This window comes from Pimephales promelas, chromosome 12, assembly GCF_988280905.1.
Source record: "Pimephales promelas chromosome 12, fPimPro1.hap1.1, whole genome shotgun sequence".
NCBI classification, from domain to species: domain Eukaryota; kingdom Metazoa; phylum Chordata; class Actinopteri; order Cypriniformes; family Leuciscidae; genus Pimephales; species Pimephales promelas.
This window is the reverse complement of record NC_142780.1, coordinates 27757997-27781787: the sequence shown is the minus strand read 5'-3', so window position 1 is coordinate 27781787 and position 23791 is coordinate 27757997. Positions and strand designations below refer to the sequence as shown.

Genomic DNA, 23791 nt, shown 5'->3' with positions numbered 1-23791 from the left:
AAAACAAGACCTTAATAACCAAATCAAACACAATGGTAAGTCACATGTACCAATACTACTTTAATATACGTTTAGGAATAAACATACATCTTTTTTACATCGACCATTCTAGAATTTTTAGGTTATTAAATGTTTAGTGATGTGAAAAGACATTATTGCCCTGTTATAAGCAAATGCATTCACATAAGATAAAGCATTTTCCTAAATAGATTTTACAGTCATTCAAAAATGTTTGATAATGACCTGAACACAAATCAGAAAATGCTGTGGTTACACTATAATAATGACACACGATCGTACACGGTTTACAAAAAAATTGTCTTTAATTCAATTTAATGCATCAAAAGGGAAATACATATTTCCCTGAAACTACTGGGCAAAAGAACTGCATTGTCTCTAAATAATTTAACGCTTGTTTTTAGAGAAAATAAAACATGATATTTCAGGAAACAGTAGATGTATATTTAAGATGCTTTACAAAACTATTTACATGTCTGTACTGTATACATGAAACCAAAACATAGTCGATGAATGAATGATTGCAGAAGTGCTGGCAGTATTCAATTGTGTAGTTTCATTTGACGCCTCAAAGAATCAAACTAGTAAAACAAAACCCGCAGAGACTTGGGGCCTCATTTATAAAGTGTGCGTACGCACAGATTTGAAGTTCAAGTTTGTGTACGCTAAAATCCACGCCAATGTTCAGAAGAAACAGTCTTTGACGTCTAAAAGTGCTTAGCGCTACGTCAGGGTCTGAGCAGACGTCAGAGAACTCTGTCTAAATCACACGTACGCACATTTGAGAAATGATCAGAAGATCAAATGTTGCATGGTTTCTACGCAACAATTCATAAATGAGACTCTTGATCTCCAGGTTTTGACTCCAGTCTGTCTCGATTCCAGTCTGCACCCAACAGCACAATATTCATGGTCTCTGGTAGAAAGGTCCTTCTGTCCCAGGTCAATCACAATCCTCCCTGTTTTCAGGCCTGGCTGAGAGGGCCTTTGACCAATCCCATCTCTTTGCGCAATACCGGTGCATGAATGCTGCAGTCTCGCGCCTCGCACACGCCAGGTATTCCTGCACCACCAGCCATGCCAGGCTGACCCACACGCCCAGGAAACCCACGAGGTCCCTGTGGGCCCTCAATGCCATCTTTAGGTTCTGCTGGATGGCCTGGCAGTCCTGTTTGGGGAAATACACCAGAGTTACTCTAACTACATCTAATCCACAGTTATTGGGGGACGTTTCAGACCTGTAGATCTTTTAAGGAACAATGAGCCAAAGCACTGACCACCAATAACCACCTGTCCAATGCTGCTTGTCCTTCGTGTGCCAACAGAACAGAGCACACTTGCCGAACCATGGATTCAACTAGACCTCCGAAGGTCCCCTGTGGTATCTCCCTCAAGACATTAGCAACAGATCCTTCAAATCCCGTAAGTTGTGAGGTGAAGCTGCAGCTGATCGGACTTGTGGAATTTGGAGGCCAGGGAAACACCTTGAACTCATGTTCCTCAAGTCATTCCGGTACAATGTGGAAGGGTGCATTATTCTGCTGAAAGAGGCTATTGCAATCAGGGATAGCATTGCCAGAAAGGAGTGTACCAAAGGTCAGATAGGTGGCAAGTGTAAAATTGATGTCCACATAAATGGCCGGACCCACGGTTACAGAACATTGCCCAGAGCATCAAACTTCACCCACCAACTGTCATCTTCCCGCATCTTGTCCAGTTCGCACTACAATGGGTACACTCGTGAACCCATTGTAGGGGCTTTCAACAGTGGAGAATGGTCATCCCTTTGACTGGTCTGCTGCTACACAGCACCATATGCAACAGGGTGCTATGCACTGTGATGCGACACATTCCTCCCATAAGCATGATTAAAATGTAGTGTGACTCGTGCCACAGTAGACCTTCAGTCGGTTCAGACCAGACAGGATAGCCTTTGTTGCCCTCACATCATTGAGCCTTGGGCGCCCAACACCCTGTTGCTGGTTTGTCCCACTGGACCACTGTTGGTAAATTCTCACCACTGCTTATCAGGAGCGACCCACAAGCCTTGCCTTTTCAGAGATGCTCTGACCCATTAATCTGGCCATATCATTTTGGCCCTTGTCAAAGTCTCAGGTCTTTACTCCTGTCTCCATCACATTGACTACGAGAACTGATTGTTTGCTTACCATCTAACCAACCCAGACCTTGACATGTCACATTGTTAGGGTATGATCAGCATTTTTCGCTTCACCTGGGTGAGTGGTCATAATTGTTTTGGCTTTTCAGTGTATACACATTGGTCTTTCAGGTCAAATTGCTTCCTCAGCACAACCAAACTGCCCAGAGTTTTCAATAAAACAATTGACACTTGTTTTGCCCCCAGTTTGGTAAGTCTTTTATGAAAATATCAATCACACTCGAATCAACACCAACAGTTCTGAGATCCCATGAACAAGGTGGTCTAAACATGCCTTATTTGGTGCGGATCCAAGTGTGACTGGCATATTCAAATAAGCCTAAATTAACTGAACCAAGGGTGAAAACACTAGTCTCCAAAACCAAGTGAACCAGGTATGAAAATGCCCCAAAATTACCTCTGAGGCCTTGGTGACCATCATGCCCAGGAAGACCTTTGCCAGAATCACCTCTCTGTCCTTTCTGACCTTTTGGACCTTTAGAAAAACACAGTGAGCTCATCTGTATGCATGAACAGCTTTTTTGTTTAGTTAAAACTTTTAACAGTGATGTCGGCACAGTACCTATGTCCCCTGGAGCTCCTTTCTGGCCCTCTAGACCTTTCATGCCTTGGGGGCCTCTTTCTCCTTTAGCACCTGCCTTTCCTGCTTTACCCTGTATGAAATACAATGTGTTGAAAAGTAAGAGTGCTTTTTTATATGACAGATTTGTGTCAACTCGTAGATCAACTCACTGTTTTTCCAGAACTTCCTGGGGGTCCCGTGACACCTGGGGGTCCGATAAGGGTACGGTTGTTGATGGGACAGCCCTGTACACATTTGGCATGTATAGATGCAGCATACTGGGAGATCTGAGCAGTGACCACACCTTGACACAGCTGCAATATCTGCTCATCCGTCAGTCCTGGACCCTGCACAGAGCGAGTTGTACAAATGTTTTCTGGCCCAAAATTCTTTCATACACCCTAAATTAATTTATTTCTCATAATAATAATGATGATACTCACATGTTCACCTGGCTCTCCTTTCGGCCCACTCTGTCCTTTCCCTCCCAGGTCTCCGCTAGGTCCTTCTTCTCCTCTGGGACCTGGAAGACCTGGAGGTCCAATAGGACCAACGAGCCCATCGCGGCCAAGACGACCCTTCACTCCACGCTACACATAAAAATAAACTTTTACTTGTGATAAACAACAGGATTTGTTTTTTTTTAGTACAATAAATTGATCAAAAGTGACACTAAAAGTTTTTAAATTGTGACAACAAAAAAAAATCGATTTAAAAAAAGTTTTATTATATTTCCGCAAAAAAATATTGAGCTGTTTTTAACATTGATATTATAGGAAATGTTTCTTTAGCACCAAATCAGCATATTAGAATGATTTCTGAAGGATCATGTGACACTGAAGACTGGAGTATAAATTACATTACATAACATTTTAAAACAGAAAACATCTATTTTAAATTGTAATAACATTTCACACTATTACTGTTTTATAAGAAAATTTCAAAAACATAAAATTATTTACATATATAAATCATTTTAAAACTATTATTATTATTGGAATTTTTCTCTTTTAATAAATAGGCCAATGGAAATTGAGAAGAAATACTGTGGAGAAACAGTGTAGTCCGAATTCAAACCTGCATCCTTGTACGTCATGAGCTTGTGGACTACCACTGTTCCACGGCTCTGACGCAAAATAGTTTCACTCGATGACAAACCTGGCCTTTGTCACCACGAGATCCAGCGTCTCCCTAAAACAATGATGAAATTATGGTTAAAACAAAAAACTGTGGCTAGTGTAATGGAAACAGGAAGAGGAACTGTAATGGCTGATACCTTATCTGCTTTAGCACCCTTCCCCCCTTTTCGTCCTTGTGTCCCCTGAGAGAGTCATGAATTCAATAAAATCAATTCATATATTCAAATAGATCATTTTAATGGTGACATCATTTTATCTAATAACTATAAAAAGTTTGAGGCTAATATTATACTGATGTTAAATGCTTTTTATATTACCTTCTCACCATCTGGGCCTGTTTCCCCTTTGGCACCCTGTAGATCAAAACAACAAATAGTGAAACTAAGCATTTGATTAGGTTAATCAATAAGAAACTAAAATTAGTTAGCATACTGTGGGCCCAGGCAAGCCTTTTGGCCCAGGTTTTCCTGGAACTCCTGCATCCCCACTGTCTCCTTGTGGACCCTTTGGAAAGAAAATAAAGAAAAAGTCAAATACTTTTTGACTTTCACTTTCAAAAGGGGGGGGGGGGAGAATCAAGGTGGATGTTCTTGATATTGCAAAACAGTATTGAATAATGTTTACAGTTCTGCTTGAGAAGAATAATTGTGTTAGTCACATAAACTGTAAATGAGTAATCGTTTATTGCCTTTTATAAGACTAAACTACATGTTTAGACTACACTATGCATAGTATTGTACAGTCTCATTTCCTTTTGGGGGAAACATTTAAGGGGAAATTCCCTACACAGCAAGTTACATGTAATGGAACTGCTGAAGGTAAAAATAAAACCTATAGTTTCACTTTCAGTCTCGGGACTGTCTGGTGAATCCCCCACCATTCAGGGACATTCCTCACTGGATGACTGTTAAACCAACAGTACTAGATAATATATCAAATTTCTGGTGATTTCCAACTTCCAAAAATATGGTACACTCCCACAGAATAATAATGTGGATTTTATTTTAATCTAGAAGAGATCACATCTCAGTCAACAGATTAACCTTGTGTGGTTTCTGATTGTGTCATGCACATTTTAAATATTTGAGAAGTGTTATATCCCCACAAAGGGCCAAAATCTTACCACGCTTCCTACTCTTCCAGATGGCCCCCTCAGACCACGATCCCCTTTCAAACCCTGAGGAAAAAAGGAAGACAGAAATTTACAATCTTTTTTGCAAACAAAAAAATAATCCTTATTTTTTACAAAGAAATGGCAAGTGGATTGTGGAAACTGAATTATGATTTTTTTTAAGTTGAAAAATGAAATAGTATTTTATACTCCTATAATCTTTGATTTGTTTGCAGCTATATATATATATATATATATATATATACACACACACACACACATCCACATACACATACATATATATGTGTGTGTGTGTGTGTGTGAGAAAAGACAATATGTATTTTCTCTTACCTTGGGTCCAAAAGACCCAGGCACCCCCTCAACTCCAGGAACACCCAGAGGACCCTAGAAGATATACAATTATTATTAGGAGCCAAGTACCGAAGGTGCTATTGTATCTGTTGGCATTCTTCTTCATCCGTTTCTTTTTCTTACGCTTTGGAAACCCTCAAGCGCTACGAATTTTCCAAATTTTCACTTTTGTTTATGCAAATAACTTTTGAACCGTAAGGGCTATTCCTCTGATTCTTTGTCCCACAAATATTCGATGCAAATGATTGCAACTACGGTTGTAACAGTATGAGATGAAGGAGGGAACGGAGACGCCACATGGAGACCGACGAATAGGAATCTTACTAGAGAGGCCAATCTACTTCGAGTGAAACTAAACAAGCCAATACACATTGCCTTGAAATCATTTGCATCAGCTGCGCAGCCACGCAGCGCAGGTATATAACGAGCAGCTGGTCTGATTGCACTTCAGTTTTTTGCTGAGGAGCCAAGCATGAAAAAGCTGGCCAACCTGGCGGGCAGCAGCAGATGTGGCGATGGGACGTGGCGTCTCCGTTCCCTTCTTCAGGAGATGTTCTTCTTCAGTTGGTCAGTAGGAATAGAATAGGAATCCATACCAAAGGGCCACAGCTGCTGCACCCCATTCAGTGGCCTGTGCAAGCCTCTACCCCTTCTTGCCTGGAAGGATGATAGGAGGAGGACATATGGAACCCAGCCTTGATTTGGTTCTGTGCCAGGAGGATGCAATGCCTCTTGTGGAGTGTGCATGCAACCTGAGCGGGCAGGGCACGCCTTGTGCTTGATAAGCCAAGTTCTATCCACGTACATACCAACGGGACAGAGCAAAGCCAGGGCTGGGTCTGCCTCCTCCTCCAGGGGCAGCGCTTGCAGGTTTACTACCTAGTCCCTGAACGGAGCGGTAGGAACCTTGGGCACATAGCCATGCTGGGGAATCAGTACTACGTGGTTGTTACCCGGCCCAAACTCTAGGCGCGATTCGCCGACCGGAAATGCCTGCAGGTCCCCTACCCTCTTGATAGAGGCCAGTGCAACCAGCAGCAAAGTCTTCATTGAAAGAAGCTTTAAGTCTGCTGATTGCAAAGGCTCAACGGGAGCATCCTGAAGTGCTCGAAACACCAGGGAAAGGTACAAAGAAGTTATGGGGGGGTCAAGGAGGATTTAATCATCTCACCCCCCTGGAAACCTGACAACCAGGTTGTGCTTTCCAACTGTTTTGCCATCTATGTGGTCGTGATATGCTGAAATAGCTGCAGAATGTACTTTGAGGGTATATAGAGAAAGCCTTAGCTCCAACCATTGCTGCAAGAAGGAAAGCACAAACACTATAGCACATCTTCAGGGGTCTTCATGGCGAGAACACCACTTGAAGAACAGGTACCACTTCAGGGCGTAAACACGTCTCGTGGACAGTGCCAGTGCTGAAGGGAAGGTGTTAAGGACCTTTGGAGGAAAGTCACCTAGAACCTCCTGTCCAGGGAGCCAGGTCTCGTATGAAGCAGGCCGAATGAGTTATCACTGCAGCTGCTGCCATATGAGTCTCTGCGTGACCATTTTTAACGGTAACTTGTGGAGGCTCCAATTCAAAACTTGCAGATCCAAGATCGGTCGTAACCCACCACCTTTTCGTGGGTACAATGAAGTAGGGACTGTAGTGCCCTGACAAAGGATTTTCCACCCGGCCCTCTTCCGGAGGAGGGAGCGATGTAGTCGTCGTCTCCTGGAAAGCAGTCCCTTCCATCTCTGGGTGGCGACTAGCACTAAGACGCTGTTTAGGTGGAGGCTGCTGGAACGGAGAGGGAGCAGGGGCAGACGCAGGAGGAAGCCCACTGTGAAGAGCAGACTGAGGGGGGTGGAAGCAGGATGTGTCTGATGGCCTCAGTCTGCTTCTGCACAGCCAAGAACTTCTTGGAAGAGTTCTTGACTGCGTCGCCGAAGAGGAGCTTGTCGGTCTCCCGCATGTTGACCAGACACAGCCAGTTGCTGGACCACTAGTGTGGACATCGTTCGACCCAGTGATCACAAAGTTCCTGCAGAACTTGTGGATCGTGACCATCCTTGTGCAGGACCTTCGGTGCCTTGGCCTGATGGACTTGCAGCAACACCATAACGTGCATGGCAGAGGCAGCTTCCCCACAGGCCTTTTAAGCCTTGCCGGATAGGTCCGATGAGTTCCTACAGGCCTGGGAAGGAAGACATGGTTCTCTGCGCCAAGTGGAGTTAGGGCACAGTTGCATTGCAACAACCTGCTACACTGGCAGGAAGCGTGTGTATAACTTAGCTGCCCAGCCATCAAGGGTGGTGAGGTAGGAGGAGCCACTGTGACGGTTTCTGGCAGTAAAAGGTGCCATCCACGTCCCATGCACTCCTGGGAAGAAAGGCACTGGAGTGGGTTGCTGAGAACCAGCGCGAGCCACCCTGAGATACCAGTCATCCAGCCTCGAGGGCTCGGGACACGGTGGAGGGTTCCACAAGAGCCTGATCCTGTTGGCGGCCCGGGAAAGCATGGCCATCATCCCCGAAGGAGGCAGCGACGCCAAGTCATCATCCGCGGAGAGGTCTGACCCACCCTCCGATGCAATGATAGACATCTGGAAAACACCTATAAGTGAATGTGCTTTCCATTAAACAAATCACACACAGTAAACAAAACCTTAACAAAAAAGACGCCCAAAATGTGTGCCGGTGCGGTGAGACGTACATGCGCGGGCAGATTCGGATTGAAGTCGGTCATCCTCGGGCGCAGCGGCGTGCACACTGTTACAAAAAAAAATTGGGTCTTGCGCACCAAACGCGTCTTTTTGCCACGCGCACCTTCACGCTCGTGCAAATGCGTTGAGTATAATCAAGACATTACTCCATCTCAGCGCTCGCTCTGATCTGTAAAGGGGCAGAGATTTCAGACCTCCGAGATTTCACTTCTTGTAAGGGGGTTCACAGACATCTGCCGAATCATCTCCAGCAGTAGCAGCCTCCGAAACACCAATAAATCTGCCTTCGTTTCCCTCGTAACCTGATATTAGTATTTAAACTTTCTCTATGATAGTACATAAATATATATATAACATGGTTTTGGCAGTTATTTTAGGAAATTTGCCGGAAGTTGTCTGGGTTTTCCCAGGCTTGGAACATGTTAGCATATCATTATGAAACTTTATGAAACCTCTCATGTGTCTAAGGCACCATGCCCTGAATGTACATGGGGAATGCTATTATATTATAAGCAATTGTATCTCCCTACTACTTAATGCATTTATGGGTTTTCAACTTTTTGTACTTAAAATTGTCTCCATGTTTTTATTTACTCTTTTTTTTTTGCAGTTGGTCTGCTATTAGCTTCCTTTGCTTTTGTTGGGCTTGGCTGCTATAATTGCTGCTTGCAGTTATATTTATTAATCTTAGTTCAGAAAATGAATACCTCAGGAACTTTTTTTCCATATTGACAATGGCACTTGCATCAGTAAAAGTTTGCTACTCACATCCTCTCCTGGCTCGCCATCACTTCCTGGCAAGCCACCTGTACCTTTAGCACCCTGAAGATGATAGCAGATGGAAAGAAAAATTCACATACTGTAATACCAAAAGTCAGTCAATAAGTATTGATCTAAGGAAAAGCTTTTAGTTGGAATTGTCAAATTATGAAGTGTTTACTTATAGAACATTGTGAGTATATATACAAACTTAGACGAGACAAGTGGTAATTCCACTGTGCTAATCTCTCTCATAGGTACTGTGTGAGTGATAACCATCATAAGCCTTTTTATGAAAACAAACCTTTGGCCCGGTCGCCCCACGGTCTCCGGGAACTCCTGTATAACCCTTATAACATGATGAAAAATAGGGGTGTATTGAGATTACAACAGGGATTTTTTTAAATGTAAGAAAGACAAAGGTTGTGAGTATTTTGTCACCAAGTAACCCTGCTCTCCACGGTCTCCTGAGAATCCAGGTGCTCCAATCTGACCCTGATGATTCAAATAGGAAATTAATATATGATGAATATATATAAATGAATAATTCTGCTTTAGTCACCAGCAGTAATTAGGTGTAATGTGTGTCAAACTAATGACTAGTCTATGACTTAGATATGCCCATGTCTTGGCATCTACCTTCTGTCCCTGTCGTCCCTCAGGACCCGGTTTTCCTGTTTTACCAGTGGAACCCTGTTGAGAGATGGAGACACTGAATAAAAATCTGGACAGATCAAAACTCAACTGTACATTTATTAGTTCTGTTACACGAGAAGCTGACTATAAAGATGGACTTATTGTATTAAATATCAATGTTTTTAAATCAGGGGTGCCAAACTCAGTTCCTGGAGAGCCACAGTCCTGTAGAGTTTAGTCCTAACTATGCTCCAACACACATACCTGTGTAGTTTTCAAATAATCATGAATGACTTGATTAGCTGGATCAGTTGCATTTGATCAGGGTTGAAACTGAATTTTCTACACCAGTATAGCATGACAGACTGCAAAGCCCTACTGTGTTTACTTAAAAGGTCATGTCAACTCCCACATATAGTTCCACAGTTGATATATCAATTGCAAAATATATTTAAGAAAATTAAAACCAGACAAACAAACCGAATGGAAAACTCCCACCATATGCCCCATGGGAATTGAAACTTGTGACATATGACATTTAACCAAAATAGGGAAGTACATAAATCTGACTAAAAAAAAGCATATAAAAATAAGTTTACTTAGACGTGTAGCAAAACTTCTTTAAAGGGACTGTCCCCATAGAGCAGTGGTGCATTTTTTACAAAAACAAAGTTTTTCTAACCCTATTAAATGTAGAATGTGTTGTTAAATTAAATATAATAAATAAAGCAATAAATTAAAGTAAATCAATAATTTCAATCAAATCAAGTACTATATTTGCACTGCAGTGGCACAGGCTGCATCTAGATGCATTTACACACTGTTTAATGCCTTAATAGGGCACTATTTGAGAGGACAACTATTTGTAGAGGTGTCCAAACGCATATTGGACGTTATCAAGTGCACTCAATCAATTCCACAATGCACCGCAATAACGATTGAACATATTCAGTGGTTAAAGAATTATCCTGTGAGAGTTATAAGCCAACCATAATGTAATAGAAAGAATGACACCTTGACTGTCCACCACGTTTGCCTCTATCAGCCTGTAGGCTCAATTGTGTGTGGAGGAGTCGGGTCCGAATTGGCGTGAAAATTCACAAAATGTGACGTCATGCGCATTCTTGTCTACTTGGGCTTACCTCCGTACGGCAGCCATTACACTCTAAAAAATTCTGGGTTGTTAAATATGGACAAACCCAGCCACTGGATTACATTTTTAACTCAATGTTTGAGTTTGTCCATATTTGAGTGTAGTAAGCAGCGGCAATCACTACTAGCAGTGGTGTTTCAAATGGACTCTACGGACGGAAAGAAGCGACCAGCCTTCAGCACAATCCAGATACCCACAGAAACTCCTCGTAAGTTTAACAAAAAAAAAAAAAAAAAAAAAAAACCTTATCTAGTGCGGCCAATGAGCGTGCGCACCAAGGACGAGCATGAGACTCGCTGCAGTTTAATTAACGGCCACTGGTGTCAGTAACGGTAAGAAATTTCAGAACTTCTGCAATACTCTTTTAATTTTACATTTTTGTTCTTGAAATGTATAAAATTTGCAATTGTTTAGATATTTGGGAAAAAAATATTTACGCTTATAAAATATATTATCAACACTATAAAAACAAGAATTTACACAGGTATGTTTTTCTATGGAAGAGAGTTTGAGTCTTAAGTCTTGGAAGCAAAATATGAGGTAATTTGATTGGATGTCATGTATTTGACCTTTTCCGGTACTACCATTTACCCACTTTTACACTAGATGTGGCATTTTGCGTGTTAGAAATACATGCTTGGTTTTAATGTTTTTTTTAAGGTTGGGCAGAATTAAATGGACGTACAAACTCATCTTTTTGTTCACATAGCCCCTCTGTCACCATAGTACCATAGTTTGAAAATGACTGCCCAGAGCAACTATCTTTTCCTTTTCATTTTTTTATTTGTAGATTGAAATCATGATCAAATAATACAAATAAATAAATACAAAAAGTGAAAAAAACTCCTTGCAAATATGCTAATCTTTCTGCAGAGTTCTGAAGATGCAAATTCCACGTGGACCTATTGACATGCTTCTTACAAGCCTTGAACCAGCAACCTTCTGGTCACTAAATTTCATTACATATAACATTTGTAAAAGAGTGAAGTGACCTACCTTAACACCTTTACCTCCTGGTTTTCCAGATTTACCTTTTGGGCCAACAGGACCCTGTAGTCATTCAGAAAAATCTCTGATTAATTTCATAGCGAAATCTGGGATTTTGTTATAATCTAATATGATAACAAGATGTGTTAGCTTTGTGTTAGCTGTGCTTTGACTTGATATAATGGAGGACTAGACCATCTCAGCTGTGTGATCTGCTTATATATTCAGTTACTTATTATTATCACTATCAGCTATGTGATGATAAGTGACTGAAATGAAAAATATTTGAAGTAGGCTAATCTGGAGAGGAAACCCTGGTTGTAATGTGTTACTGAAGATGCTATGTTGCTCACAGTCTTTCCAGGGAGACCCACTCCTCCACGAGGACCCTCTATTCCGAAATCACCCTGGAAGGCACAAATAAACTCAATTTCAATCACAAGTCATAATATCTAAATCATATAATAATGTCTATAATAACTAAATGAAATAAGAATTTAAATAGGCATAAAAAAAGCAAACCTAAATTGGCTTAACTTGAATTTAAATAATATTATATATAATATTAATATTATATATAATCTAACAGTATAGCTAAACAAGAATTATTTTTTTTCCACTCGTGACTCCTGAAGTTTTTTTTTTTTTTTAAGTGAGATCTAACAAATGTTCTAACAAACACTTTTTAGTTTACTTTACTTGTCTTAACTGTAACTTAATTGTAAAAATCTAGCAATCTGTACTATTGGCGTACTATGCCTTTGTTACTCAGAAAACCCATGTTAAGATACATTTCATAGTCAAGATACATACAAGTCATCTTGAATGTTGTTAAATTGTCAATCCAAGTATTGTAAACATCATACTATTTTGGAACATGAAAATATTGATGGTGTGAATATAATTAAATATTGCATTAATGTCCCTCTTGGCCCTCTACAAACTACCTTGTAACCAATCACATCCTGTGATCATCCACTAGTGGATCTCTGAGCTGGTGTGAGTGAGTGGAGATGGGGCTAATTTGCATATTGATAGAACCACATATATTAAATGAGGCAAGGGTGTAGAATTACATTCAAGCTATTTTAAGGCATGAAGAATTGTTTTAAGGGAAAAACTTTTAAATATGTGATTTTGGCAAACCTAGATGAGTTTTAAAGGATAAAATATACTTCAAGTTTTCTGGTAAACACAATTACACAAAGGTACCTGAAGTTGTTGTAAGCTTTATCAACTCAAAAATGATGAAAGAACTTGCTTCTGAAATTTGAGACAATGCATTTACACAGGCTTTCTAAGTAATCTCAATTTATTAATTTTTCAGTGCATTACCTTGAATCCAGGTGATCCAGTTTCACCTGGGTCCCCTGGTAAGCCGGGAAGACCCTATGAAGTAGAGCGAGAAAACTACATATTAAAGACTCTTCCATAATTAACAATTAAACACAAAATAATATAGGTAATAGCCAAGTTTTCCAAAAGTCTTCACTCACAATTGCACCAAAGAAACCAGATGCACCATCCTCTCCATTAGGCCCAGAGTCACCCTAAACATAAGGCAAATAATAAGGTGAGCCAGTTCTTTGAAAACCTAGTGGTATGAACGGGATGCAGATTCAACAAGTGTTCCCTGTGTCACTCACCTCAGGACCAGTGTCTCCTCCCCTTCCTCTTACTCCTTTGGTTCCTTTGTAACCCTAATATGATGACATCCAGTTTGGTGCTTACACTAGTTAAATAACACTACAAACATCAAAATCTGATGTTTTGCTCTTACCTCCCTTCCTTGGACCCCAGGTAACCCCTGTTTGCCTTGAAGACCCCTAGAACCCTGTAAGCGAACATAATCAAATTGAAGAATGCATTATAGTTTAAAAGGCAGCGAACTATAACATTTAAAGGCATGGCAATAATTAACCTTGGGTCCAGCGAAGCCTCCAAATCCCGGCTCTCCTGCTTCACAGTCGCATTCAGTGGGTCTCTCCTGCCCCAGCTCGGCGTCTCCTCCATATGGCACCTGTGCTATTAAGGTTTTATCCTCTTTGGCATAATCAAATGATTCCACGACTGTGGCATACGGGTATGTTTCCTCAGTGATCATGGTGACCACGGTGGCTGCAGGCGCATAGGGGTCGAAGCCAGATGCCGAGTGCTCACCTTCATTGCTGCGTTTGGACTCTGCAGGATACTTAACTGAGGAAGCAGATAAAAGACACCGAGGCACTCATTGCGCCTGACTGCAGTCTGCTGGATATATTGATAAACACATTATGGTGACTAATAGTCTAAAATGTATATAAATTTTTTTAATATATAATTTTAATTTAAACACTACAATAAGGTTTTAATAAACTAGATACGTTCTCATGAACTAACAATGAAAAAAAAATACATCTAAAGAATTAATTAATCTTAGTTAAAGTAAATTTAAACATTTAACAGATATATTTGTTCATCGTTATTTAATGATAGTTAATACTATCATCAACTAATGGACCTTATTGTAAAGTACTACCATAATATAATACACTCTAAAAAATGCCAGGTTTTAATATAATATAATATAATATAATATAATATAATATAATATTTCATTGTTGAAATTGTAGGTTAACTAAAAGAGAAAAATGTATACATGTAAATTAAAGAGAAAAATATTTGTATAAATGTGAGAATCTATTGTGGAAATGTCCAAGTATATGTTGCTAAAGAAAAAGACAAATTATTTAAAATAAATTATATTATATATTTATTTATTTTATATTTATATTGCAAAAAGTAAATGAAGCATATGTGTTTGTCTTAACATATAACTATGATGTACCAGTTTGAGAGATTAGTGAATTGTGACCAATTATGAAATGTATTGTTTTTAATAAATTTGTGATTAATGTTCAACTTACAGAAGAGGGTTGAACGTTGTTGAAACGTGAATATCTGTATATAATATACAGCACAGCTACAGAGGTTTTATTATGAGGAGTTCTTTTTTTGTAGTAAGAACAGTAACATCTTATTTACCACGGTCAGTGTATCCAGAATGTCCGTCATATCGATCGACCAAGGAGCCTTCATACATGTGTTCTTCTCCTGTGATTGTAAAAGAGAGAGAAAATAATCTGCCATTTTAATGTTTTTATTGGCTATTTATACATAGTTACACAGATGTAAGCATGTTGGTAGTGATGTTGTCTCACCTGATTGTACACCAGAATAGTCTTGCTGGGCCTGAGTGTGCAGGACACACAACAGGAACACAGCCAATACCTGACAATAAACCAACAAATACATGTTCATATTATTCAATTTGGGGATATTCAAAATAACTAACCACTCAGTAATATCATTGATCAGCTCGTGGATGTTTTTTCCACTAAGAAACGAACATTGTTATTATGTTTTGATTGATACTGTGAAGCTGCTTTGATGCATATCTATATATTATGAAAAGCGCTATATAAATATACTTGACTTGAGATTGGAACAGGTTACAGTAACATCATGGTGGCAAATCTAAATATGTCAAAGTTGATATAACATGATTTACTGAAACAAATCTAACTACATAATTTATTAAATGTAGTGTTACAAAAGGATTTACAAACTTCATTAGAAATACTAATGATCTATTTACACATAGAAGTTAGAAAAATGATCTGTGTTTTTAGTTGTAATTTTACCAACTCAACTGTCCAGTGCAAGGAGATCTCTCCTTAATGATATGGTTTCACTAAGGTTTCTTCCTTAAACTGGGGGTTTGCCACTATCACCTAATTTACAAGTGATGTTTCCACTTTCCTAAGTAATTACTTCAGTTCGCATTTGTCCTTTCGCTGGAACAAATGGATATATGCAACTGAAGCTGATCTTTTTTTTTTTAAAGGCCATGTGCTTAAATTAACGCTCTTCCTGTTTTGCAGTTCCTCATGTGATTAGCTCAAATGTCACCAATGAGGTCATGGAACATAATAAAAAAAAAAAAAAAAAAAACAACAACAAATAATAATAAATGATTTAATCATTTTAAATAAAACAAGAGCAACTTATAATTTTTTTTTCTTTGCATAGTTGATCAGTTGTTTAAAATGCCACCAGATACCAAATTTTCTTATCTTTCCCCCCAAATAATCGTAGCATTTAAACCATATGCAGACAGAATCGTTTAATAAAATAAAATAAATTTAAAAAACTGGCTAAAGAAAATGGCTAAAGATGGATATGAGATCCCTCAAATAAACGTAATTAGAAAGAGCTCAAATGATGTCGTATATTTGAACTCCCTCTAGTGGTCATTGTTAAACAGAGTTGCAGATGTTCAGAACTTCTGAAAATCACCTCACAAAAATACCAGAGTAGTAGACATGAAATTGATATCTAGATTTGTACATGTAAGACCTGTAAGTATCAGTTTAAAAGGTATTGTCAGTTGCATGCTCAAGTAATGGCTGTTTAAAGAGTAAAATATTTAGCCAAGAACATCCCGTACAGTAGCCTACATGTAAAAAAAAATTGTTTGTGATTTCAATCAGGTCCTCTAGAATGCTGCCCTCACATTCCAGACTAGAATGATGAAAGGCCCATTTTCTTTTCAACCATACAGTCTACAGTCTGTAAAAACTCTCTCTCTGTACTGCATGCACCTCAATGCATATTGTACACAGCATGTGACATTTGACCTTTCCAACAAATACAAAATGACTTTTTTCAGGTCACTTGTTAAATGGCAGATAGCCAATGAGATTAAGTTACAGACAATTGGAAAGTTTATAGCATAATTATCCACAACCTTTTAAAAATGTAGTTTTCAGTTTATTTATTTTGTATTCAGCAAGGACACATGAAATTTATCGAAATTAACAGTAAATATACATTTAATATTTTTAAAATATTTTTTTTCCCTCATAAAAATAATAATAAATGCTGTTCTTTTTAACCTTTTAATCATCAAATAATATTGTAAAAAAGCAATACCATATTAAGCCGAACAACTGTTCTCAACATTGATAATGATAAAAAAGCACCAAATCAGCATGGGATTATTCTGAAGGGTAGTGTAAATTCAACTTATATGACCCCATATATAAACTCAGGGACTAAATGCAATATTTTTCTTTCCATTACATACAAAAATGCTCACGAGTTTTGCGTTGCGTTTTCGGTCAATTTTCAGTCTAGTTTCTTGTAAATTTCCAAAACCTGAAAGAGTGACGTAGCAGAGCTAATGGCTCATAGGGCTGAAACATTGGGTTCCTCACCAACCCACAGGTCCTCTGGGACAGTGAGGTGCTGAACAGGTAATACACACACGTTTTCATCAGCCCCACAAGCTTAAAATCTGGAACTGGCCTTTAAAAACTACTACATAACTGTACTAAAATCAGAGTATTAATGTAACATGGTTGATACTGGTCTATTGGCCACGTAACCAAAATAATAGGTTGTTCATGGCACACATTATAAATATAAAACAAACTATAAATTTCGTAAAGCGAAAGCTATTTCTGTAGCCTGTGACATCTCCGTTCACTTGATACTATTTGTCAGTTTTAGATAAACATAAGCACACTATGCCTGATAGTTAGATTATAACAGAAAACTGAAAATCAACAGTCCATAGGATGAATGACTCGTAAAAATGAATTTCTCAGCTATTTGTTTTTCTAAAACTGTCCTTGAAACCAACCAATATGAACCTGACAACAAAACTACCAATGAATATGATCTGAACAAATGAATAAGCATAAAGAAAGCTTACGTGAAATCTGCTTTGCATATCTCAAACAAGTATGATTCCACTCTGAATTCCCCCAACATTTTAGTACCCCATACTGCATCTTACCTTCACCCTGGAGGCTCCCATGGTTTCCAGGTGCTTTACGGACACGGAGCTCTGATCCCTTGGATTAGCTCAGTCAAGGGGTTTTTAGTGAACGCAGAGAGCACGGTTTCAATGAGGAGCTGCAGTGGTCCTCAAAGCATTCTCTCTCCTTGCATGCGATGCTGAGACAGACGAAAAGACCTCCTGGTCCGTCACCAGAATATCCCAGGCTCCCAACTCTCCACATCTGGGTGAGAAATAGCTGAGCCTTCACCAAACAAACACACTTCTCCTCTACACAGAGAGTAGAGGAATAAAGGCACTGTAAAAAGAACACTCCTATCAGAGAGACATCAATATTCTTTATTCATTATTTAGAATTTATTACAATCAATCTTGATGTAGTATACATGGTTCACCACTAAATTCAGTAAAGCTGAATTGCAAGATGTGACCGTGATTTTCAATGACCTTTTGACCTCCTTGGAAAATGTGCCATTGGTGTAACAGATTTCTCAAAATCCACATCAGGTGGCTAAACGAATAGCTAAAGACTAAATAAAAAGCTGGTTAATACAAATTATGAAGATCACGTGCACCAACTTAATAAAAATGCAGAGCTCTTTCGAATTACACAGCTACATCACTCACATTTTTCTAGTCATCAATCCTGAAAAACATGCATCACAGTTACCACAAAATATTAAAGGGTTAACTTAGTTCACCCAAAAATGAAAATTCACCCTCATTAATGACTCACTCTCATGTTGTTCCAAGACAGTAAGACCTCCGTTCATCTTCGGAACACAGTTAAAGATATTTTTGATTTAACGCCCTTGCAAACTGAATCCAAAATTCGCATCCGAAATTGATGAACGGAGGTCTTACTCATGTTTGAACGACATGAGGGTTAGTCATTAATGACATAATTTTCATTTTTGGCTGAACTAACCCTTTAAGGTTTATTGAGCACCAAATCAGCATATTCAAATGATTTCTAAAGGATGTGGAGTGAAACTAAAGACTGGAGTAATAGCTTTGCCATCACAGAAATAAACAACAGTTTAAAATATATTAAAAGAGACATTTTAATTGTAATAATATTTTACAATATTATCGTTTTACTGGATTTAAAGCAGCATTGGTGAATTTTAATAATCATTGAAATCATAAAAAAAAACCTTTTGAATGGTAGTGTTTATGAAGATTTATCATGGCATGGATGTTACAAATGCAATAAATGCACAGAAACAAACATTTGAAACATATGTATTCACATTTTATTGTAGCATATCATCCAACTAAAAACATTAAAGGGAACAATACTGAAATGAAATTAACTCAAATTTCAAGACTTATTTTTCTTCTTCTTCTTTTTCTTGTGATGTCTCTCCACATCTGGAGAGTGTGAATCTCTGAGGACAAAACAAAATGAGAGAACTATATATATCAGTCCATCACAAACTTTGAGTGTAAAATAGCGAAATGACACTATGATAGATTGTTCACGCTGAACTTTGAAATTGCACTAGAAGAATTTGAAGAATGATGGACTGATAGATAATCTAAGTTCTGATTGCAGTTAATACTTTCATGTTGTTTAGGTCAGTGTTAACCTTACCTCTTGCTCTTGTGTTTTCTCTCTCGACTGCGCTTGCGGTGCTGTTTATGCCCATGCTCATCTCGGGTGCTGATACGAGACTCACGTGACTCAACGGATGCAGAGCGGCCTTTCTCATATGACCCTCTGTAACCAAAAACCAACATAAAAATCAATATCAGTGAATCTGTGCTACTTCTGTCAGGGAGGAAAGAGATTCGCTCTACTGAAATCAGACTTCTGACCTGTGGGATGACTGCTGTGACTCCTCATCCTTCACTTCCTGCCAAATCCTGCCTAGTTCTTCAGAGTGGATATCAATAACCTCACGGATCACCTGGAAAAGGTAGGAAAGGGCATACAATCATGCATAATATTCTATATGGCTCTCAATCCATTCACTGTGTGAAGACCAGTGATGGGAATGTATTTGTTTTTGTATTTATAATGTATTTATTCATTTTTGGTACATTTCTTAAGCAGCATAGTTTGATTTTAGAAATATTTGTTGGACAGTTGTAGTCTGTGCAATATCAAATATTATGGTTCCCAAACCATCTATTGTGTTTTATTAATGATAATATTTAAAATCATATATTGAATTTAATTAGGCATCTCTTACATTGTCCCACAGCAACATTAAAATAATGTAAATTAGTGTAAAATGTTTTATAATAATAACTTATTCTATTTAGTGTCATTTCAGTCATTTAACATATTTAATATTGGGGGAATCCAAGTTATTAGACATATTTTAACTTTTTTTAAGTAACAATAATTACTTTCCCTGGTAATTATTTATTTTTATAATAAATGTAACTCAGTTACTATTCATGAGAAGTAACTACTTTTTTTTAAGTAAACATGCCCAACACTGGTGAAGAAAATTTTAATTCAAAATGAAGGCAATCTACAGTTAGAACATACACTATTAGATTATTATTTTGTGGGCAAGTAGATTAACATCCCCCAAGAGCAAACACAAACTCAAATCACAGACCTCTGTGTAAGACTTCTTGGTGACATGAACGTTTTTCGCTCTGTAAGACTGTCTTCGCCTCCTGTAGTCCCTCATCTCTGCCAAGACCTCCAGATGAGACTTCGGCCCACTCTGTTTATCTCCTATAGAATGGATTTAAGACAAAACATCATTCTTTACTTTATCAACCAGCTATTATCAAGTATACCAATTGTACTCGGTATAGTGTGAAATTATATTTGAGGTAAAAAAAAAACACACACACACAAAACTAGAAGTTATATGGACTTGGTACTGAAGCCTTTTCTCCAAGTTTGGAGCAACTTAGGTCTTATACGAATCAGCTTTGATGCAGCTCCACCTCAGGGCTCAGTGGAGTAGCTCTGCCTTAGGGCTGAGTAGGCCTTGTGGTGCAGCTCCACCTCTGGGTTCAGTGAGCCCGAGCCCAATATTACTATGTTATGTCATCTTTTATGTATTTGCTGGCTGTCGTTTTACAGGTAAATGCAATAATTACTCTACAGATTTTTTTGTAATTTTTACATATCTTCATTTGTGTTCTGAAGATGAATAAGTGTTATGGGTTTGATGATAAATTTTAATATTTGATAATGATAAAACTTTCATTTATTAAGTGAATTAACCCTTTCAAACAAATATGTAAAATGTGTGACCTTGAATATGTGAAAAATGAAACTCAGAGACAAATATTTCCCCTTAATTTGACTCAGGATCAATGGTGATATAATGGGTCTGTGAATTCAAGTACCTTTTTTAAGCTTTGCAACAAGGTCTACATAAAGATCCTCGTTGTTGCATTCTCTCTTTGCACTCTGCTGACTGGCTTCTTGTAACACATGACCATAGACGGCCAATCGTTCTGCCACAGTGAGGTCACATAATGCACGCTTATGATTCTGAGGTATGTTAGGGAGATCTGTAGATGTGTCCCCTGCAAAAATAAAAGAAAACAGATTTTACACAAAAATCACAATTATTAGTAGATGGTTTGAGTGACGTGTTTCCGAAGAACATTTTAAATGACCAGTCTGCAAAAAGTAAATCCCAAGCAGAACTAGCGAGTCAGAAAAACACTCCCAACATGTAATGGGACAAATGGACCAATAGACTTCTGCATTTCTTGGTCTTATGTCATTTATGAATGTTGAAGTAATGTGTACTTGGGTGAAATAAATTAAAATCTTAAATCAAGCAACGTTAAGGACCAAGCCTTTAAAAGGATATTGAGCCAAAGGATACAGCAAGTATGACTGGAAAATTGTCTAGACCAGACTTCCTTTAATACTCACTGCTGTTAATGGGGGAAAACAAAACAAAACAAAGAACACAGATAAATGTTGAAAATATTTGGAAAAATAAATAAATACATGGATATCATTAATACACTCATTCTGTCACACACAATTTTAAATGTGCCATATTGCTTGTTATGCTGATAAGTGCTGAAATGACCAAATCACTGTCTAGAGAAAGGAGCTGGCTAACTAAACACTTACTTTTTGAGTGGATTCCTGTCGAGCTCACGTGAGGAGCATTTTCCCGGGTCTGCAGAATTACTTGGTGAAATGTGTCAATGTCTGAAAGTGATATCAGTCAACATCACACACAGCCTTGCAAAGCTCATTAAAAACCTTAAAATTGAATAGTATGTCTTTCACAAAGTCAAAAAAACTTACCCATGGTAATGGACGGAATGTTAGCTTTCTCATAGTACACTGAAGGATCAAACATTTCAGCCTGAAAAAAAAAAAAAAAAACACCTTAAAATTTCATGTTTAAATTTTCCGCTATGAGATTAAGTCAATCACAAGTGTGTTTTGCTGACACGGTACTTTGGTTCATGGTTCATTATTCACCTGCTCTTCTTTAGAGTATCCCAGCTGACTGAGCTGACAGGCAGCTTTGTGTTTCTCCATCCTGTCCCGCGGTACAGTGTGGTTTGGATCGAATGGACACACTTCCGTCTGGTAATTAAAAGACAATACACATATTTAAAAAAAAAAAAAAAAGTATTTAAGCCCAAGAGAGATAAAGCAGGTGCCAAATAGTTTACAGATTTACCCGTACAAAATGTTACCATGCTCTCCATCCGTATCTATATATTAAACTAACGTTATATGAAGTATTACATGGATAGATCACCCAAAAGTGTAAATTCTGTCATTATTTACTCAACCTCAATTTGTTGAAAATCTCTATGAATTTCATTCTCCTGCTGAACACAAAAAAAGACATTTTGAAGAATGTCGGTAACCAAACACTTGATGGGCCCCATGGATTTTTTGCTTGTTCCGTTTTATGAAAGCCAATGGGGCCCATCAACTAGCTATTTAGTATATTTAAATATTCTTCAAACTATCTTGTTTTGTGTTCAGCGGAAAAAAAAGTAATTCATACATGTTTGGAACAATTTGAGGGAACAATTTACATTTTTGGGTGAACATTCTTCCATTCACAGAATCCTCTTTATAGTTTTGTGTTTGGCTGTTGACGTTAACGTTACCTGAACTGCATGTGCATCTAATTCCTGACTCCATTCGAGCGAGTCAAACAAATCCCTGAGTTCGGCTTGACAACTCTCTGTGAAGTCTGTGAGCTCCTGCAAACGCTGCATGCGCTCCTGGAGACCCAACGAAAAAGATGTTTCACCCATTTTACATCAGGAACGATCGAAAACAAGCCTCTAGCTTCACGATTGTTATGTTATCTACGCGAGTGTTCGTTGGCGCTTTAAAATGACGTATGCATGACGTGGACTCGAACTGTGGTTGCCACGGGTTGCCACAACCTTGAAAAAAAAAACACTGCTGCAATGGTTTCCATATGAATGGTTTCTAGCAGAAAAAAAAAATAATAATAAAATAAAAAAAACAGGTATTTAGAAGACAATAATTAAACATGTTTAACTGTTGGGTGGGAAATGTCTTTTTCTAAACAAGTTACTTAAATAATTAAAATATGTTGTATTTAACACCGGTCGTACAAAAAAAAAAAAAAAAAAAATCTGAAATGTTTGAACAAAACTTTTGGGAGAAGTTTTGAAAACGCATCACTTGCTTTTGGAAATAGTACCGAGGTAGTACCGAGGTACATAAAATATGTTTGGTGTGTGTGTGAGAGTGTGTGGGTGTGGTCCTGGTTAACCCTATGTTATGGGGACAAAATGTCCCCACACGGATGAAAATATCCGAAATCATTGTTCCTTTGGGGACATGTTTTGGTACCCAATCCCCATGAGTAAAACTATAAATAATAGCAAGTGATGTTTTTTTTTTAAAACGTAAAAATGCAGAAAGTTGTATGTGATAGGTAGGTTTAGGGGTAGGGTTAGTGCAAGCTTCAGGTTGCAATACAATCATTGTATGAGGATTATTATATAAAAAGAAAAACCGAGGTGGAGGAGAGCAAGTAATCTATGTTGTATGTTAAGAGTAAAACCGTATGGATTTATACATTTATTTGTCAGCTGGATAATTCAAAGAATGCTATTATTATGCTGTTGTCGTCAAAGTGTGGTGCAATACATCAAAGAGAAATTATTGGCATAATTGTCTGTAAATGACAATTGTATGTAATTTTTTGTTGGTTGTTGTATATTTTTTTTAGACCTTGAGTCTGGAAATCAAGTTGAATTGAACTGAATTGAAGAGGACAGACATATAGCCTAGGATATTGACATTGTAACAATCATCCTCATCGTGTCTGTGTGTGTGTGTGGTCATTCTGTTTCAATTTCCTACTGTTCA

The 23791-nt window shown here is 38.2% G+C and overlaps 2 protein-coding genes across 3 annotated transcripts; both read right to left on the bottom strand.

Annotated features, from left to right (window-relative positions):
* Positions 1–75: 75 nt before the first annotated feature.
* Positions 76–17658, bottom strand: LOC120462865 (uncharacterized). 2 transcript variants are annotated; one of them, XM_039651568.2, is made up of 25 exons: positions 17467–17658; positions 14825–14894; positions 14649–14717; positions 13546–13820; positions 13405–13458; positions 13271–13324; positions 13121–13174; positions 12960–13013; positions 11978–12031; positions 11634–11687; positions 9488–9541; positions 9290–9343; positions 9153–9197; positions 8858–8911; positions 5361–5414; positions 5022–5075; positions 4331–4402; positions 4216–4251; positions 4036–4080; positions 3918–3950; positions 3203–3349; positions 2930–3106; positions 2760–2850; positions 2595–2672; positions 76–1186 (listed from the first exon to the last, which is right to left on the bottom strand). In XM_039651568.2, exons 1-25 carry the CDS (start codon positions 17485–17487, stop codon positions 984–986), a joined length of 1956 nt encoding a protein of 651 aa, XP_039507502.1. In that variant the 5' UTR covers positions 17488–17658; the 3' UTR covers positions 76–983. The 2 variants fall into 2 exon arrangements, with proteins under 2 accessions (XP_039507502.1, XP_088974012.1); XM_089117886.1 differs by lacking the exon at positions 17467–17658 and having other exon boundaries at positions 14825–16414.
* A 129-nt stretch (positions 17659–17787) lies between these two features.
* snrnp48 (small nuclear ribonucleoprotein 48 (U11/U12)) lies at positions 17788–22799 on the bottom strand. The gene is made up of 9 exons (XM_039652562.2): positions 22549–22799; positions 21902–22009; positions 21722–21782; positions 21542–21622; positions 20794–20976; positions 20046–20167; positions 19291–19382; positions 19067–19192; positions 17788–18860 (listed from the first exon to the last, which is right to left on the bottom strand). Exons 1-9 carry the CDS (start codon positions 22696–22698, stop codon positions 18794–18796), a joined length of 990 nt encoding a protein of 329 aa, XP_039508496.2. The 5' UTR covers positions 22699–22799; the 3' UTR covers positions 17788–18793.
* Positions 22800–23791: the final 992 nt, after the last annotated feature.

What these genes read in the sequence shown, in the direction of transcription:
- LOC120462865 (XM_089117886.1), bottom strand. Translation starts at nt 14,924, where the DNA reads ATGAACATGTATTTGTTGGTTTATTGTCAGGTATTGGCTGTGTTCCTG. An exon ending in CTATTCTGGTGTACAATCAG is followed by an intron (nt 14,718 to 14,824) that starts GTGAGACAACAT and finishes TTACAATCACAG; the next exon opens with GAGAAGAACACATGTATGAA. An exon ending in AGGAGCTCCAGGGGACATAG is followed by an intron (nt 2,673 to 2,759) that starts GTACTGTGCCGA and finishes GTTTTTCTAAAG; the next exon opens with GTCCAAAAGGTCAGAAAGGA.
- snrnp48 (XM_039652562.2), bottom strand. Translation starts at nt 22,698, where the DNA reads ATGGGTGAAACATCTTTTTCGTTGGGTCTCCAGGAGCGCATGCAGCGT. An exon ending in CATTCCGTCCATTACCATGG is followed by an intron (nt 21,623 to 21,721) that starts GTAAGTTTTTTT and finishes TATCACTTTCAG; the next exon opens with ACATTGACACATTTCACCAA. An exon ending in TGTTGCAAAGCTTAAAAAAG is followed by an intron (nt 20,168 to 20,793) that starts GTACTTGAATTC and finishes TCCATTCTATAG; the next exon opens with GAGATAAACAGAGTGGGCCG.